This window comes from Macaca nemestrina, chromosome 11, assembly GCF_043159975.1.
Source record: "Macaca nemestrina isolate mMacNem1 chromosome 11, mMacNem.hap1, whole genome shotgun sequence".
NCBI lineage: Eukaryota > Metazoa > Chordata > Mammalia > Primates > Cercopithecidae > Macaca > Macaca nemestrina.
Genome location: NC_092135.1, coordinates 136,230,247 through 136,246,602, shown reverse-complemented (window position 1 = coordinate 136,246,602; position 16,356 = coordinate 136,230,247). Strand labels below are relative to the sequence as shown.

Below are 16,356 nucleotides of genomic sequence, written 5' to 3'. Positions count from 1 at the left end.
CCTTCAGTGTGTTTGTTATATTCTCACATACCCGGGGGTCCTCCATTACCTTTCCAGCAGCCGCCGCCTCTGGTTTTCTGAATGATGCATCTTCTGTTTTGCTTCCTAGCTCCCCTTCCTGGGTTGTAATCATGGGTCTGTGTGATTGGTTATTCAGGGTCTGACTTTGAGGACACTGGAAGGGGCAGGAGCCTGCCAGGACTAGGCCCCACTGTGTTCTTAGCATGGACGACATGCTCAGCAAATAGTGGCTGAATGAAAGCCTAGTCAAAAGAGGAAAACAGGCTGGGTGGGTGGCTCACGCCTGTAATCCCAACACTTTGGGAGGCGGAGGTGGGTGGATCACCTGTGGTCAGGAGTTCAAGGCCAGCCTGGCCAACATGGCAAAACCCCATCTCTACTAAAAATAGAAAAATTAGCCAGGCGTGGTGGTGGGCGCCTGTCATCCCAGCCACTCAGGAGACTGAGGCAGGAGAATCACTTGAACCCGGGAGGCAGAGGTTACAGTGAGTCGAGATCGTGCCACTGCACTCTAGTCTGGGCGACAAGGGTGAAGTCCGCCTCAACAACAACAACAACAGAAAGGAAAACAGACACAGATATTACAGTGAGAAAAGGAGCGTGGCTTATACCGTAAAGCCGCAGGGAAGCATATTCCCCACCCCCAGTACTGGGAGAACTAGAACTGTCAAATGGAATCCATTGGCGTTCAGAAAGATTCCAGGGGCAGTCTAGAGGGGCTTGATTCTGAAAGGGAGAACATGTGGTTTTCAAACACAGGAACACACACAGCTACCCCTTGTTGGGCCTTAGACTTGCATGCAGCCCCCAGGGTGTGCATTGTGCGCCCAAGGATGTTTCACCGAGGCCGGGCTCATTCTCAACTTGATGTCTGGAAGTGGTGGAAGGCCTATGGTGTTATAAACTCTTGTATATTTACCATAACACCCATGTTTTTATTCAGTGATTTTTCTTGTGTTTGTCTAAGAAAGTATAGCACCTAATGTTTGAGGTAATAATTCTGTTAATTGGTGAAGAGAAAGATAGTCTCTGTTTTGATGTATAACATCCTATCCACAAATACTTGTAAGTAGTTTAAACCTTTGTCTCAGAAGTTGAAACATTTGTCTCAGAAATTAAGTGGGTTTAAACAGATCTTAGCCTGGCCAGGTGCAGTGGCTCATACCTGTAATCCTAGCACTTTGGGAGGCTAAGGCAGGTGGATCACCTGAGGTCAGGAGTTTGAGACCAGCCTGGCCAACATGGTGAGACCATGTCTACTAAAAATACAAAAAATTAGCCGGGCGTGGTGGCAGGTGCCTATAATCCCAGCTACTCAGGAGACTGAGGCAGGATAATAGCTTAAACTGGGAAGGTGGAGGTTGCAGTGAGCCAAGATTGTGCCATTGCACTCCAGCCTAGGCAACAAGAGTGAAACTCCGTCTCAAAAAAAAAAAAAAACCTTAGCCTTTGAATAGTTGGACAAATACTTATTTTATCTCCATCTCCAGGCCTTTTTTTTAAATTTTTTATTTTTTTGGTTGGACCTAAAACCCATTTATATTTCTCCCTGGTGTTGTAGGTTCATTTTGTTGGCCTGTGATGGGCTCTTCAAGGTCTTTACCCCAGAAGAAGCCGTGAACTTCATCTTGTCCTGTCTCGAGGTGAGAAATCTCACATGGGAGTGGTGAGTGGTGGTTGTCCCAGCTGTGTCTTAGTTTTCAGAGAAGTATAAGTCCTGAGACCCCATGTCCTCCCATTGTTGAACAGCTCTTTTGCCCTTTTTCCAGTGTGAACGCTGCCTACTGACTCACTAGTCAGTTTGCCCTGCCAGCCCTGATGGAGACCAGAGCAGCTCCTCTTCCTGGCAGTAATGTCTCAGGAAAGTGACAGGGTGCAGGGTCACCCCATTCACTCATTCCCTTTCTCATCTGGTAGGATGAGAAGATCCAGACCCGGGAAGGGAAGTCCGCAGTTGACGCCCGCTACGAAGCAGCCTGCAACAGGCTGGCCAACAAGGCAGTGCAGCGGGGCTCGGCCGACAACGTCACCGTGATGGTGGTGCGGATAGGGCACTGAGGGGTGGGTGCGCGGCTAGGAGCACGCATGGTGTTGACTTAAAAGGTTCATTTTGTGTGTGTGCACATTGTGTGTTTTGTGTACTCCTGTGGGACTCCCATGGTTGTAAATAAAGGTTTCTTTTTTTTTTTTTTCCTAGTCTTTTGAGTTATTACACTGTGAGCACCTTCAGAGATTATGTTTTTGAATATGCTGTCTTTCCTTGTTAAAACCATTATAGGCATCTTGGACTGGCTCAGAGTGGCCTGCAAGCTGCTGGTTGTGTGATGTTTTATAGTTCACAGGCATTTTGCTGTGCTTTCACTCTCATGATGACCCTGGTCGGGGAAGTGGCATGTTGCAATGAAGAGACCGAGGAGATGACTGGTTAGAGACAAGGCTAGGACCAGACCGGGGCTTTTGGAACCCTCTAGCTCTTTTCAGTTTTCCCTATGGAAATAGTGTTGGAAAATGTTGCATAGCATAAGCTCAGGCTCAGCCAGGAAATAGACTGATATACAAGGTTACTTGTGCATCAGATCCTCCAGAAACAGTACAGAATTAGCGATTCTGATTCCATTGGTGAGAGCTGTAGTCTGGCGGAAGGAGTCTGTGGAGGACTAGATTCAGTGGCTTCCATCTGGACCCCCTGGGTGTAGGTGTGCACCTTCCTGTTGGAGCAGGCAGCCTGCTGCTGAGCATGGCCCGGAAATTCTGCTTCCCACATGAGGTAGGTGTGGAGAGTTGGCCCTGTGCTGGAATGAGGTTAATCTTTGCAGTAACACCTCAACCCTTCTGTGAAAGATGTTAAAAGCATGAAAAGAGTACATGAATAATCTCAGAAGAATAAGCTTTAAAATACTTTTCAAGCACTTGTTTATATAGAAAACATGTCATCATTATGACTAAGTAGTTTTTAGTAAAGCAGCTCTTGGATCCTTTTGTGTAAATGTTTGGCTGAGGATGATGTAAGATTCTAAAAATTTGCGTTTTTCAGAATCTGTTTTGTAATGTTCCCTGGCCCCCACCCAACTCACACACATGGTTTTATCACCCAGCTGATTCAGTGAGTGGAATTGGTATCCATGCTACAAGGACCTCAGTGGTAAATGCTTCATGTAAACCTTAGATGACTCCTGTGGGTCTGTTGTGTAAAAGCCGCAAATAAAAACTGTAAGTGTTGGTGCTGTCCCTTCCCCAGGGAGTTTTAAGAGCCAAGTACCCATTTTAATTTGAGGACTGGGACATTGTCCAGTGTGGCATCATTGAAGAAAAGAGCCCTGGTACCCCAGAATCAGGAAATAGAACCATTTATTTGGTAAATAACTGGACACTGATGTCTGTGCCTCATACATCCCTATGTCCCACCATCCCCCAGAGGCTTGACCCTAGTTTCCCAGAAAGGTTCACTCCCAGCCTTCAAGGGAGCCCCTCCCACGTAGAGGCTGGAGGCCATCTCCACTTCACCTTGCAGGTTTCTCCTTACTGTGCTTAGTGAACCTGGGCTAAAGGATTGATTCTGGATCTTAAGGTCTCCCTTTTGTTTTGTAACTGTTGTGTCACACAGTTCTTTAGTTGAACCACCCCCATGAAGTCAGTTATATATATTCCACTTGGCAGTATTTATTAGACAATAAATACTTTAATAAATTGCTGCATAACACACTGAGAAAATGAAAGAGATGTGGATATGTGGCTTTTTCAAGAGTAAAAGATGAAGTTCTCTAAAATATCTGTGCCCAGTGGATACAAAGTGAAATCTAGATAAGGGTGTGGCCACATCACCCCCTTATCAAAACGCACGGGATGCAATACCCAGGCCAGCCCAGTACTTCTAGGTAGGGTGGGTATGAGTCCTACTGAGAATCGCGCCAGGCCTGCCCCAGGGCAGAGTGGTTGGTTTTTGTGTATTACTGCACTCGGGGATGGAGATGTTTGATTCGGAGTTGGGGTTTGGAAGCTGGGCTCCTGGGGGTCATTCAGGCCTGGTGGTGGTCACCTCATCCGAAGGCCAGTTAGAAGGTGAAGGTGACTGGCCATTGCTCCCTTCTTTCCCAGGCCCGAGCACCCTTGCCAGACCAGCTTGGCTCCCAGGAGGTCCTGAGGCACCAGGTTCTTCATAGCCTGTTGTGTTGGGGAGGCAGTGGGTTAACTCTTCCTCAGCAGGTAGAAGGCCGTGGAGGTCACCGCTGAGGGCCTTGTCCTCTTCACTACCTACCCTCAGACAGTCCTGCACTTTAGAGAAAATGTGGGAGGCGGTGGGCTCACAGCCTAGGTCTCCTCATGAGAGCTGCCATCCCCATCCCCAGGCCCCATCACTGCCACAGGAGCACAGCAGGCTTGAGACCAGCCCTCCCGAGACCACCCTTTCTCGGGACCGTCTCTCATCCACCACCTGTCCAATCTCAGCCGCGTCGCCACCCAAGTGGGAAAGATGCTTGGGAGGCTCATCCCAGAGCCGCTGGACCAACCCAAGCCCTGGCATCCCTGGTGGAAGTCTCTTGCTTCAGCTGTTCGGATGGGTCAGCAGGCCTGGCTGTCTCCAATCTGTCAAGATGTTCTAGATCTTTCCTCTGGTGGGTGGATCCCAGCAGTGAGTCAGCACCTCAGAGGGGAGGGGAAAAGGGATCTCATCCTCCTCTGGAGAGGGCGGAAGGGGCCTTGGCTGTGAAAAGATTGGCAGAGGAGGGGAAGAGTAGAGCTCTCATTTGGAAAGGCCTTCTGAGGTGAATTTGTGAGTTAATCTTGCATACATTAGAACTGGAAGCTGGGCCCAGACTCATTGTCCCCCAAAGGCCCTTGTCCAGTGTCCCTCTGGCCCAGGCTAAGCAGTGCTCAGCTCCACTGGCAGGTGGAACACAGTTAGGGGAGGGGCAGGGAAGACCAAGGAGCTGATGGAGACCAGGGGATTGGTGGGAGACCCTGTCCCTTCTGAGCAGTAAGAACACACGGCGTACTTCCCTGTGGCAGCCCCCTCAGGCCTGCATCAGCTGACCCTCTTCCAGGTAGGGGCCCTGGCTGGTACACTCTGCACTCCATGAGAACATGAAGAGAGGTGAAAAAGGTGGGGCTGGGCGCAGGAAAGACGAAGAGGCCATCTGGGCAGGTGCTGAGCAGGCCAGGAAAGAGTCGGCCTGCAGCTGGGGACTAGCAGGTGTCCCCAGGCATGCCGACTGTTTCCGGGATAATGGCTCAAGATGGTGTCCTGAATCACCCCTGGCTCCGGGACCACCAGTGTGCACGTCACGTCTGTAGGCCTGCCTGCCGTGGCTCTGTGAGCTGAACTGCAGTGGCCAGTGTGGGCAGAGTTCCGGGTGGGCCTCTTCCTGCATGTGGCCACTGCTACTCCGACACTGTCCACACATTGTCTAGACCTGTGCTCCATTTGCCCCTGAGAGGAAGGGACTGTGGTGGCTGCTCACACGCCCAGGAGGACAGCGCTGAAGTGGGAGCCACTGCGCACTGTGAGGGAGGAGCCGCTGGCGTTGTCCAAGAACACGGAGGCCCACTGCCCCACCTGCAAGGAGGGTGCCTTTGAGGCACTGGGCCACCCCAACAGCCTGCAGAGGCGACCCAGGGGCCAGCCAGCCACACTCCCTCCTGCCCACTCAGTCCCGCACATGGGAAGGGCTCAGGCCCAGAGAGTAACGTGGCTGCCAAGGTCACAGAGCAAGGGCCCGCGCGGGTTGGGCCCTGTGCCCCACCCAGCACCTCTCCTGCTTTCCCTGCAGTGCCCTATGGTTCGCGCGTGTGGGAGCAAGCCCCTGCTCAGGGCTAGAGTGGGATTCAAGAGTCCAACAGGTTTCTCAGCTGCAGGGCTTCTCAGAGCCTGTAAGGGCTCCAAGTCAGGTGGGAGGGTGGCCCTTCCCCACAGGCCTGGCCCTGCAATCATTTGGCAGGGCCTTCCATGAAACCAGCACTCTAGCCTGGCTGCTCCAAACGTGGTCATGTACCAGCAGCATCACATTCTCTGGGAACTCCCAGAAATGCATAATCCGGGATCCACCCAGAGCTGCCTCAGGATCTGCATCTTAAGATCCAGGTGCGGCAGAGACTGAGTTCACCAAGCACGATGTGCGGCACCCAGACAGGAACTCTAAATGCCCCTCAGCAAGCACAGACTCTGGAGCCAGATGGCCTGGCCTCCATTTCTGGCTCTGCTATGTGAACTCGGGCTAACTCGGGGAGTAGCACTCCCTTCTCCAAAGCTCTGGGAGAATTCAATAGCAGCTGTTACTCCACACACCTGCACTCAATTGTTTTCTGTTAGTAAATTCCACCTTTCTGTCCATTTCTCTACCACTTGCCAAAATTCCCAGTGCCAGAAAGAGATGGTCACTTAGGGTTTTAGGTAGGAAAATAACATCTCTGGCTTCTCACAGTCACAGGAGACTCAGGGCGTCAGCGTGGGCAGTCAGCCTGGCCTCCATTCCCTCCCTCCACCGGTCCCTTCAGCGGACCTGTGGCGGCCGGGAGTACCCGGCCTCAGAATGAGGTGCTCAGGAAGTCTGAATGTTGGGACTGCAGAGCAGAGCAGCTGCTCAAGTGGGCAGGCGCCCTGGGGGAAAGGCTGTTTGGAGGAAGGAGATCAGAACTTGAAGCCTGGCTGTGTCCAGACCAAGGTGAGCACTTGGCATGTCCTGGACCCTCTCCCAGGCCTGGAGTCTGAGGGTGCTACACCCGGTGATCCTGAACATCTAACAGTACCCTTCTGCACCCAGCCACCCGTGGCCATGCCCAGGCGGTGCCCCTCCATGCCCAAGCCTGCCCCACTCACCTGCAGGTACAGGATGCCGTTCACGGAGATGGTGAAGAGCTCACTGCTGTTCTCCAGGCCCATGATGGCCTCCAGGGAGCTGTAGCCAAAACAGAAGGAGGGTCAGCCTTCCCCATGAGACCCCACCAACTTCACCCACAACACACAATCCTGCCAGCAGCCAACACATGCCCAGCAAAGTGCCTGGCCCTGGCCAGGTCTTCCAGTGGAGGTGGTGTCTGAACCGAGTCCCCAAAAGGAGGCAGGATACAGGGCCAGAGGCATGCTTGCTGTATTGGGAAAGGCAAGGCAAGGCCAGGGACCAGCAAGGGGCAGCAAAGCCCTGGCTCCGATGGGAAACAGGACACTGGCTGATACAGCCGGAAGTGGGGGTGTGGTGGAAGGTGATGCTAAAAGTTGGTTCAGGCCAACACACTCTGGGGGTTCAAAGGCAGACTAAGAAGTTCTGAACTTGATCCCTTCATTCACGTCTGCTCCAGGTATCGGCAGGGCATCTCCGCTGTACCTGGATTGCCTTCTGGGTGTGGGGAGACAGGGAGCTCAGTCACGGCGCTCAGGAGCCAGATGGTGCAGGAGCAAGGGATGCGATGATGGGGAAGAAAGTTCCCGGGTGAGGGGTGGGCGGGCGACTGAGGAGGGGCCCTCCAGAAAGCTGTCTGGAGAGGCCTCTTGGAGTAACACTGGTGCTAACACTGGTGCTTCGGGCCCCAAGATGAAAGTCCCCGGGGTGGGAAGGAGGCGGGAAGTTGGAAGGAGGCGGGAAGTTGGAAGGAGGCGGGAAGTTGGAAGGAGGCGGGAAGTTGGAAGGAGGCGGGAAGCTGGGAGGAGGCGGGCCTCCTAGGACCTGGGGAGGAGGTGAAGGTCTGGGCAGGGAGTGGCCTAGATTCCGGCAGCAGCGCCCCCTGGAGTTTCGGCGGCTTGAGTCCTCAGGAGCGGGGGGACGAAGGGCGGACGGGCCTCCCCGCTTGGCCATCCAGGGACCTGAGGACTCCCCTTCCCGACAGTCCCGCCGCTATGACTGGTGAGGGCCCCGGGCCCTCAGCCTCTCTTGTACAGGCTGAGAGGCTGAGAAATCATCCCCCGAATAACTTTTTCCTGATTCCCATCCCCAATTTAATATTAAATTAACAGGCAAGCTCGCCCCCACCTCTCCCTGGGGGTCTCAGGGAGAACCTTTCACGGCACCCTTTCCTACTTTTTCCTTCTTTAATCCCCTTACCATGATGACTTCGCCTCTCCATCTACTAACTTGATTTTTCATTCTGCTGCTCCATCTTCAAACCCCTTCACCTTTCCCATTCTACTCCTGCCATGCATTGAAGGGTCTTTTGGGGTGAGCTCTGGGTTTAGGGGCCTCCTCCATCCCTCAGCTACCCTGGATCTTTGCCCACCTCTTCCTCAGAGCCCCCACTGAGGGACCGTAGCCCTGTCTAGGGCTGTGGAAGGAGCAGACTGGTTCCCAACTCTTTCTCCCTAGTCCTGCCCACACACATCAGGAGAATCTTCCCTAAACCCTTCTCTGCCTTTACTTTTTGATTTGTGCAACTTGTAACTAGGTGTTTATGGAATAAAGGAGAATGGAAAAAAGAAAAAAAAAAGAAAGAAAGAAAGGTCATTTTTAACAGCCCCTGGTTGCTGTGAAGGGAAGGCCTGATCGGGGCAGGAGCAGACCAGGAGACCTGGAAGGAGGTGTGGGGTCACCCAGGCCACGGCGGGGTGGGAACGGGTGGAAGCCCCGCCCAGTGCCTTGTTTAACCACCCACAGCTTGTGGGGGCCAAGCGAATGCGGGTGTGGGGTCCGGGCTGGGATGCACTCACGTGTTGCGCTGGCACCGGGACTGGATGCAGATGAGCAGGCGCAGGTGGTCTCGGGGGCGCGGCGGCCCCCTCCTCGGCAGCTCCCCGAGCGCTGTGGGGGAGGGCGGGACGTGGTCACGCAGGCAGGCAGGCAGGCGGCGGGGTGGGCGGTCCCCCCACGCCCCGGGCCTCACCCACGTGCAGCGTGGCGGCGAGCGCGTAGAAGCCAGCCACGGGCGCCCTGTACTGGCCACTGGTCAAGTTCAGGCCTGAGCCGCGGCGGAAGGCACCCTCCGAGTCGGGCTGCGAGGGGCACGGATGGTCATCCCGGCTCCCGCCTGGCCGCATGGTGCCATCCGCCCTCCCGCGCGCCCACACTCACCAGGTAGTAGATGCCCAGCTCGTGCAGCACGCGCCGCTCCACCAACGCGTCCCTGCGCAGGCGGCAGAGGAAAGCGGCCTCCACGCGCGGCGCCCGCGGCCCCGGGGCCAGGGGCGCGGCCAGCAGTGCCACCACGTCCCCCGCCGCGTCGTCGTCGTCCTCCCCGGCGGTGGCCAAGACCGGGGCTAGGCTCGCAGCGACGGACCCGGCGGGGCCGCATGTGCAGGGTTCGTGCTCCACGCGCTCCCGCTGCCGCACAGCGCCTGGCACAGAGCGAGTGGTGGCTGCGCGCCGGGGACCCCTCACCCGCCCGCCGCGTGGGTGCAAGCGGGACAGGTGCGAGCGGGACAGGTGCGAGCGGGACAAGGGGCCTGCCCGGCGCAAGGGTGGGGCGAGGGCGACGCCCCCTCGGCTTGAAGGGCCTCGGAGGCTTTGCTTCCTGACCCTGCAGCGGCTTCCGTTTCCCTCACCATTTGGGAAGCTCGGGCAGAAGTGCCCCAGCGCGCCTGGTCTCCAGCCTCACCTCTACCCCACCCACATTTTCCAAAGCAGCTGGGGGCAAAATAAGGGATTGCGACTTTACTGGAAGTACAAGGAGGTTCTTCAGCGCAGAAGGTGCTATATTTAAATGAACAGGACATTGAACTAAAAGGGAAAAAAGGCTCAATTCTAATGACTAATGTGAGCCACTGCTCGGGAGCAGGCCTCAGTGTGGACTCCGCAGCTCGACTCAGCTCTGCCTCCTCCAGCGCAGGTTGCCCCAGCCTGGGCCAGTGGTGACTGTGGGTGCCAGGCCGAGCTCCACCTGGTGCTGCCCCATACACTAGCCTCTGCCTTTCACTGGGCTCTCCTGACTTCCAGGCAGGGCATGGGCGCTGGTCCCTGAGCACCTGCCATGCTGAGTGGCCAGGTCCACCTTCCTCTGTGAAGCCTTCTCCTGGCCATGGTCCCCCACTCCCAGCCACCCCCAGCCCTGACCCTTGGCAGACCTGGGCCAAGACGGGGCAGGGACTGGACCTGGGCCAGCTCCACTGTCCTTGAGTCCAGCCCAGAGCAGGTGCCTCCTTGGGTGCCTGCGGAAGTGCTGAGGTTGGCCCTGTCGGCTCCTTGGGACACCCTCCCAGGCCCAGCTCAGTGCGGGGGGTGTGTGCCAGCTGGTGCACACCCCTACCTTTCAGCAGCAGCTGGAACTCCTTCAGCAGCGCCTCGGGTGGGATGATGGGGCCTGGGGGGCCCTGGGGACCGGGAGGACCAGGGGGCCCTGGCAAGCCGAACTGAAAGGGAACCTTGCCAGTGAGGACATATGAGGAGCAGGCTCTTGCCACTAAGAGGCAGGCAAGAGAGCTCCCCAGTGGGCTCCAACCTCCAGCCAAGGGTCTACCTCCAACTGAAAGCTTCTCTTGGAGTGAGTACAAGGACTGTGTTGAAGGTGGGGGCCCTCAGGGTGGGGCTTTGGCAGGGAAGGGCTCTGCCCTGAGTGGGGAGGCAGAGGGCTGATGCCCACTCCTGCAGCCAGGCCTCCTGGAGGGAGGACGACTCCAGGCTGCTTTTGGGGACTTGCATCTCAGGGTCTGCACTGGGCCAGAGTCCACCATCAGCAAGTCCCCACTAGGCTCGGTTGGGACCCGAAATAGGAGCCAGTGAGCCCCTGTCGGGAGCAGCTTAGGGCAGGGCCAGGAGGCTGGGGCAGAGGTGGAAGGCCAGGCCACGGGGACAGCCTGGCCTGTGCACCTGCCTCATGTGCTCTGAGCTGGCCTTCCATCGTGTGGTCAGATCCCAGGCAGGTGAGACTGGCCCCCAGGGGACAGAGAAGCCCACACCCTGTATGTGCCATTTTGGGGGCTCCAAGTAGGAGGCAGCACCAGGACCAAGCACCAAGTTTCCACTCAGGCCAAGACCCAAGGCTGAGTGAGGGTGACAGCGCAGCAGTCGCCAGGACCCTGTGCCCCTAGTCCCCAGGAACCAGGTACTCCTGCAGGCCCCCCGCAGCGTGGGCAAGGTTCTCACCACAGCCTGCGCTAGCCCAGCCTCCCTGGCCTGGATGCAGAGGGAGGAGAAAAGAGGGAGTGCTTGGCATTTTAGGGGTATGGGGAAATGGTTGGGACCAGGCCCCTAACTCAGGGCTCCCCCTGGGGCTGCCTGGGTTCTTTCTCTGTGTTCTCTGTCCCCAGGCCGAGGCGTGAGGGGTGTGCTATTAGAAATGTTCAGGATGTAGGAGTGGGAGTGGATGAGGAGCGAGGAGGTGGAGCCCCCCGACAGCCTGGTGCTGATGGGATGCCAGCCTCACCTTCAGCTTCTTGGCCTTGCCCTTGGTCCTCTTCTTGCCGTTGACACCCTTGTCACTCTGCCTGACGAAAAGCATCCAGGTGTCCCGGGGGTCGATGCTGTGTGCACGATCGGCGGTGGGCTCCTGGAACACAGCCAGCCCAGCAGGGCAGTTGGCCTCGCTGGACTCCCACCAAGCAGGTGGGACACTTTGCAGGAGGCGACTGTGTGGCCTTCTGTACTCTGGGACCCTGGTCCTTGTCACCTGTGGTGCCCTCAAAGGCGGCTCCCAAAGGGGCCCCCACCCCTCGCACCTTCTCCCCTTGGCCCGTGGAGGACGACTCCTAGGGAACAGGCCACACCTCGGCCTGGACTTGGCACTCATGGGAGAGGCAGACCCAAGATGCCTGGAGGGAAGATGGGGTACAGGGCTCAGGTATAGGCGTGAATCCCTGCACTGCTGGGCCTCCTTCCTCCAGAGGAGCTGCAGTGATCACACCACCCTCCAGTCACCAGGAAGATCCAACCACGAGAGCACCCATAGGTGCTCAGGAAGAAGCAACTGTGATTATCAGGGAGCCCAACTACTAGCCAGCCCTCCTCTGTGCATCCCCCACTGTCAGAAGTTCTAAGGAGGCAAATTCAGCCCTCACAGCTGCCTTGGGTTACAGTTCAGTAGGGGATAGGACCAGGTGAGCTGCTCCTCTGTCCATCCCCCACTGTCAGAAGTTCTAAGGAGGCAAATTCAGCTCTCACAGCTGCCTCGGGTTACAGTTCAGTAGGGGATAGGACCAGGTGAGCTGCTCCTCTGTCCATCCCCCACTGTCAGAAGTTCTAAGGAGGCAAATTCAGCTCTCACAGCTGCCTCGGGTTACAGTTCAGTGGGGGAGAGGACCAGGTGAGCTGTCATGACATGAGGCCTCTGCACGGGACATTCATTTCCTCAGCACTTATGAGACACTGACTCAAGCACGGACAGTGAAGCTTCCAGAAGTTTCCATTCCTGTCCTTGCTGCATCCTGACTGATGCTGACATTGAGCACAGTTTTGGGAGGGAGCTTTCTGGGAGAGGACTTGGACCCACTGGGCTATCTGGGCTCCAGGCAAGGCTGCCAGCTGGGAAGCAAACCAGCCCAAGAGGGCTTAGATGCGGTCATGGGTGCTGACGCTGGGGGCTGACAGAAGGACCCTGGGGTTTTATAGCTGACCAGGCCCTTTTATCAGAGACAAAGCCAGCTGCCAAGTCACTGCCTTTGGTTCCTGGCTGCTCTAGGGGGACGCAGGGCCTTCTTTTGGGAGCTGGCTGACCAATGCACAGGCTAGGGTGCTGTGGTGGGAAGATGGGGCTGCAGTGCCAGAGGAGCCTGTGGTGGACGGAGAAAGGGTTCAGGGTGCCCAGCGCGCTCAGCGCTTCCTTGTGCCTTGGAGGGTCAACTGTACCACCTGCTGGCTGCTCTCCACTCTACCCCCTCTCCCAGGACCCTCTTCCACTTCGCGTGTGCCCTCTGCGGAAACATGCAGTGAGGATGCCGCACACCAGCCAGGAGGGGTGTGCCCAGCTGACCTTCCAAGCTGCACCTGTAGCCTGTGGATGGACTCTGACCCCAGTTTGGTTTGGGGGTAGAGCTGTTAACAGGCAGAACCATGTCAGTTGGCATACCAGGAGATGGCCCCAGCCATGAGGGTGGGTATTGGGCAGCTGCCCTGGTTCCAGCCACAAAGGGTCTCTCAGAAACAAGCCTTGGAGCCTGGGAGGACCTCTGGTGTCACCGTGTCCCCTACAAACAGGGTCCAACCAAAACCACCTGGAAGCACCTGAGCCCCATGTGCCTCCTGCTGACCGTGCCCTGACATTTGGCTGCTGTGCCCACCTGGGTGGTCTGGCCAATTGCACGGGGGGGGGGGGGGGGTGCCCTCAGTCCCTGGAAAGCAGCTGGGGGTGGTGGGGCTGGGATAGAGAACGCTGGGGGACCCCAGGCCTAGCTGCACCCCTGTCCCCTCTAGTAGATGCCCTCCTGACTCTCCCCTCTACTGTCCCTGAGCATCTTCAGAGTAAAGAGCACCCGCCGCCCACCCCGGCTTCCCTGGAGCGGCCCTGCCCCCCTGACCCAAGGCCCGGCCACACTGAGGGCCCCTCAAGTTCTCGTCTCCTCAGGCCTGGGCCACACCTCCCCAACCGGACCACCCTCTGCTCAGCAGTCCAGGCTCCAAAACCCTGGAGAGGAGGGGGCAGGGCAGAGCTCAAGATCACCCCTTCACGGCCAGAAGCTACTTGACTCAAAGCCCCATGTCATTCCCCACCCTGAACAGCCCCCTGACCCCAGACCCGCAGGGAAACACTTTGTTTTCAGAGAACTGCACCAAATAGATTGGGGGCGGTGGCAGTCATTTGCTTACACTTTGTACAAATGCGTTCTTCCCAATTTCCTCAACTCAAGTTATTTACACTTTATCTATTTCCCAACTTCCTTCTCTCCCAAAAGAAAAGGGGGTTTTCGCCGACCTAGCAGAACCTTGCTTTAAGTCAAACTACCCCAAAGCCAAAGTCAAGGCTCCCCGCCGGGCTGAGCGCAGCGTCTACACGGCCCTGAGTCTCGGCGGAGCCCCGGAGCCGGGCATTGCAGCAGCTCTCGGGGATGAGGGCGGGCTCGGCCTCTCCGTCCTCCTCCCAGGCCGGAGCTTGTGGGCGCGGGCTGGGTCCGGAGCGGACCCGGGCGTCTTACCGGCAGACGGGCGGCCGGCCCCGCGCGGCTCTCCCCGGGGCCCCAGGGCAGCTCGTTCCCGGGCGACGGCTCCTCGCGGGCGCGGCTCCTCGAGGGCGCCCCAGGCTCCGGGGACCCCAGGCCCGCGGCGGCGGCCAGCAGGCCCGCGTAGACAAGCAGCAGGCGGGCTCCGGCGGGGCGGCGGGCCGGGGCCATGCGGGCGGCGGCTCCCTCGCGGCTCCGAGTGCGGCGTCTCGGGCGTCCCGGGCTCCTCGCCTTATAACGCGCTTGAATCCCCCGCCTCGCCCGAGACCGCGCGCCCGCCCGCGCCCCCTCCCGGCTCGGGCGCGCGCTGCAGGGGGATTGGGGGAGTGTCCGGGCTGGGGGAGGGGGCGCGGGCAGCGGGCAGGGAGAGGGAGGGGTGTTCCCCTGCTGTGCGCGTCCCCCCTGCAACTCCCGGTTCTGGGGTCCCTCCTTCGCGCTGCCAGCGCTTCCGCTTCCTAGGGAGCGAGGCGCCTCTTCTCCCGGCCCTGGACCCTCTGCCCTCACGACCCCATTTTCTTTTTTTTTTTTTTTTTTTTTTTTTTTTTTTTGAGACGGAGTCTCGCTCTGTCGCCCAGGCTGGGGTGCAGTGGCCGGATCTCAGCTCACTGCAAGCTCCGCCTCCCGGGTTCACGCCATTCTCCTGCCTCAGCCTCCCGAGTAGCTGGGACTACAGGCGCCCGCCACCGCGCCCGGCTAGTTTTTTGTATTTTTTAGTAGAGACGGGGTTTCACCGTTTTAGCCAGGATGGTCTCGATCTCCTGACCTCGTGATCCGCCCGTCTCGGCCTCCCAAAGTGCTGGGATTACAGGCTTGAGCCACCGCGCCCGGCCCACGACCCCATTTTCTTTGCGGAGAGCCAGGCGCTGCCTCCTCCCAGCCGGCCCGAGGATCCTTTCTCCTCTCTCTATCCCTTACGTCCTCTGCAGGGACCCCCGAGGTATCCCCTCCCCATTCTCCTGGACGCGCCCCGCGAGGGCCAGGCCTCTACGACACAAGTGGAGCAAATCGGAGCCAGGAGACCCTCGGGGCCCCTTCTCAGCTCCCCTTTCCCAGGAGGGCACTCCCCCTTCCAGGCCGCCCTCCCTCCATGGCTGGCGTGCTCCGAGCGCGGAGACTGTTCTTCCCCACTCGGCTCACCTGCAGGGACGGAGGGGACGCGGGGAGCCAAGAAACAACTCAGGACAACCGCCTGCCCTGGTGGGGCCTGGGCTGGGAGAACTGACTCCTATCGTGCCCTAGTGGGGGTGTGGGGACAGACCAGACCAGCAGCGAAGCTGCCCACCGCCTACCAGAGTCGGTGCCCCCAGAGGTGGACCAGACCCTGCAGGCCTCAGAGAAGGTGGCAGGCCTCTGGGCACCCCTACCAGGAAAGAGGCAGCCCCCAGCCCCACCCCACCCCTGGCTTTGTTATATGACATACCCTTTTGGCTATCTGCCCCGCCACTAAGACGCTACGCCGAGGAGGGTCACAGGCTTGGCTCTCCTGCCCCACCCCGGAGGCACCTGCCCCGGTGGGTGCACAGTGCGTTTTGTTAAAGACCGGGAGAAGGCTCCGCTGGAGAAGCACCTCCCACTCACACGGAGGGCTGCTGTTCCCCTCTTTTGAGAAGAGCCCACTGGGGAAAGGAGGCCTCACCCTGTCCTGGTTCACAGGATGTGGCAGCAGGGACTGAAAGGGGCACCAGCAGCCACAGGTGGTCCCCGCCCAGGCTTGGGGATGGGCCAAAGTCAGTCCTCAGATGCAAGCTGGCCTTTGTCGCCTGCCTTTTCTGGCCACTCATGCGATGTTCCACCTGGCTGGCCTCATGCCTGGCAGGTGGGGAAACCAGGAAATACTTAATACTTTAGGAAAAGCATGGGATCAGAAGGTAATTATTCCCAGTGATTCCACCCCTTTTCCCATAGGATATAGGAATGGTGTAGAGTTGGGTGGGGAGGGCGTTTAAAGATAAACATGCCCTGCCCAGCATGAGAATCTGTCCAGCAGGGGTGAGTGAGTAAGTCCCACGGACTTACTCTATGAAGATGTCTTTCAATGGCAGGTGAGGACACAAGAGAGAAGTCCTGCCTTTAAAAGCCACAAATGGGCCCAGCACAGTGGCCACACCTGTAATCCCGGCACTTTAGGAGGCGGAGGCGGGTGGATCACCTGAGATCAGGAGATCGAGACCAGCCTGACCAAACCTGGTGAAACCCCGTCTCTACTAAAACTACAAAATTAGCTGGGCGTGGTGGCGAGTGCCTGTAATCCCAGCTACTCAGGAGGCTGGGGCAGGAGTATTGCTTGAACCTGGGAGGTAGAGGTTGCAGTGAGCCAAGATCGAGCCACT

The 16,356-nt window shown here is 57.8% G+C and overlaps 2 protein-coding genes across 10 annotated transcripts in view; one reads left to right on the top strand and one right to left on the bottom strand.

The window, feature by feature from the left end:
• ILKA (ILK associated serine/threonine phosphatase) overlaps positions 1 to 2,212 on the top strand; it is a 34,255-nt gene extending 32,043 nt beyond the window's left edge. For all 3 annotated transcript variants that reach the window (XM_011727887.2, XM_011727888.3, XM_011727889.3), the window contains 2 exons: positions 1,583 to 1,664; positions 1,939 to 2,212. In XM_011727887.2, coding sequence (XP_011726189.1) covers positions 1,583 to 1,664; positions 1,939 to 2,079 — 223 coding nt within the window. In that variant the 3' untranslated portion in view covers positions 2,080 to 2,212. The remainder of the gene's footprint in view (positions 1 to 1,582; positions 1,665 to 1,938) is intronic.
• Positions 2,213 to 3,406: 1,194 nt separating this feature from the next.
• LOC105473820 (erythroferrone) lies at positions 3,407 to 14,355 on the bottom strand. 7 transcript variants are annotated; one of them, XR_011610196.1, is made up of 10 exons: positions 14,003 to 14,292; positions 11,302 to 11,424; positions 10,186 to 10,288; positions 9,015 to 9,277; positions 8,827 to 8,935; positions 8,654 to 8,744; positions 6,836 to 6,914; positions 4,454 to 4,723; positions 4,277 to 4,293; positions 3,407 to 4,182 (listed from the first exon to the last, which is right to left on the bottom strand). XR_011610196.1 is itself a non-coding variant. In XM_071073687.1 (8 exons), exons 1-7 carry the CDS (start codon positions 14,195 to 14,197, stop codon positions 6,856 to 6,858), a joined length of 939 nt encoding a protein of 312 aa, XP_070929788.1. In that variant the 5' UTR covers positions 14,198 to 14,355; the 3' UTR covers positions 3,407 to 4,723; positions 6,836 to 6,855. The 7 variants fall into 7 exon arrangements, 4 of the variants coding, with proteins under 4 accessions (XP_070929788.1, XP_011726193.2, XP_070929787.1 ...); XR_011610195.1 differs by having other exon boundaries at positions 4,277 to 4,723; XR_011610194.1 differs by having other exon boundaries at positions 3,407 to 4,293.
• Between the last annotated feature and the right edge of the window lie 2,001 nt (positions 14,356 to 16,356).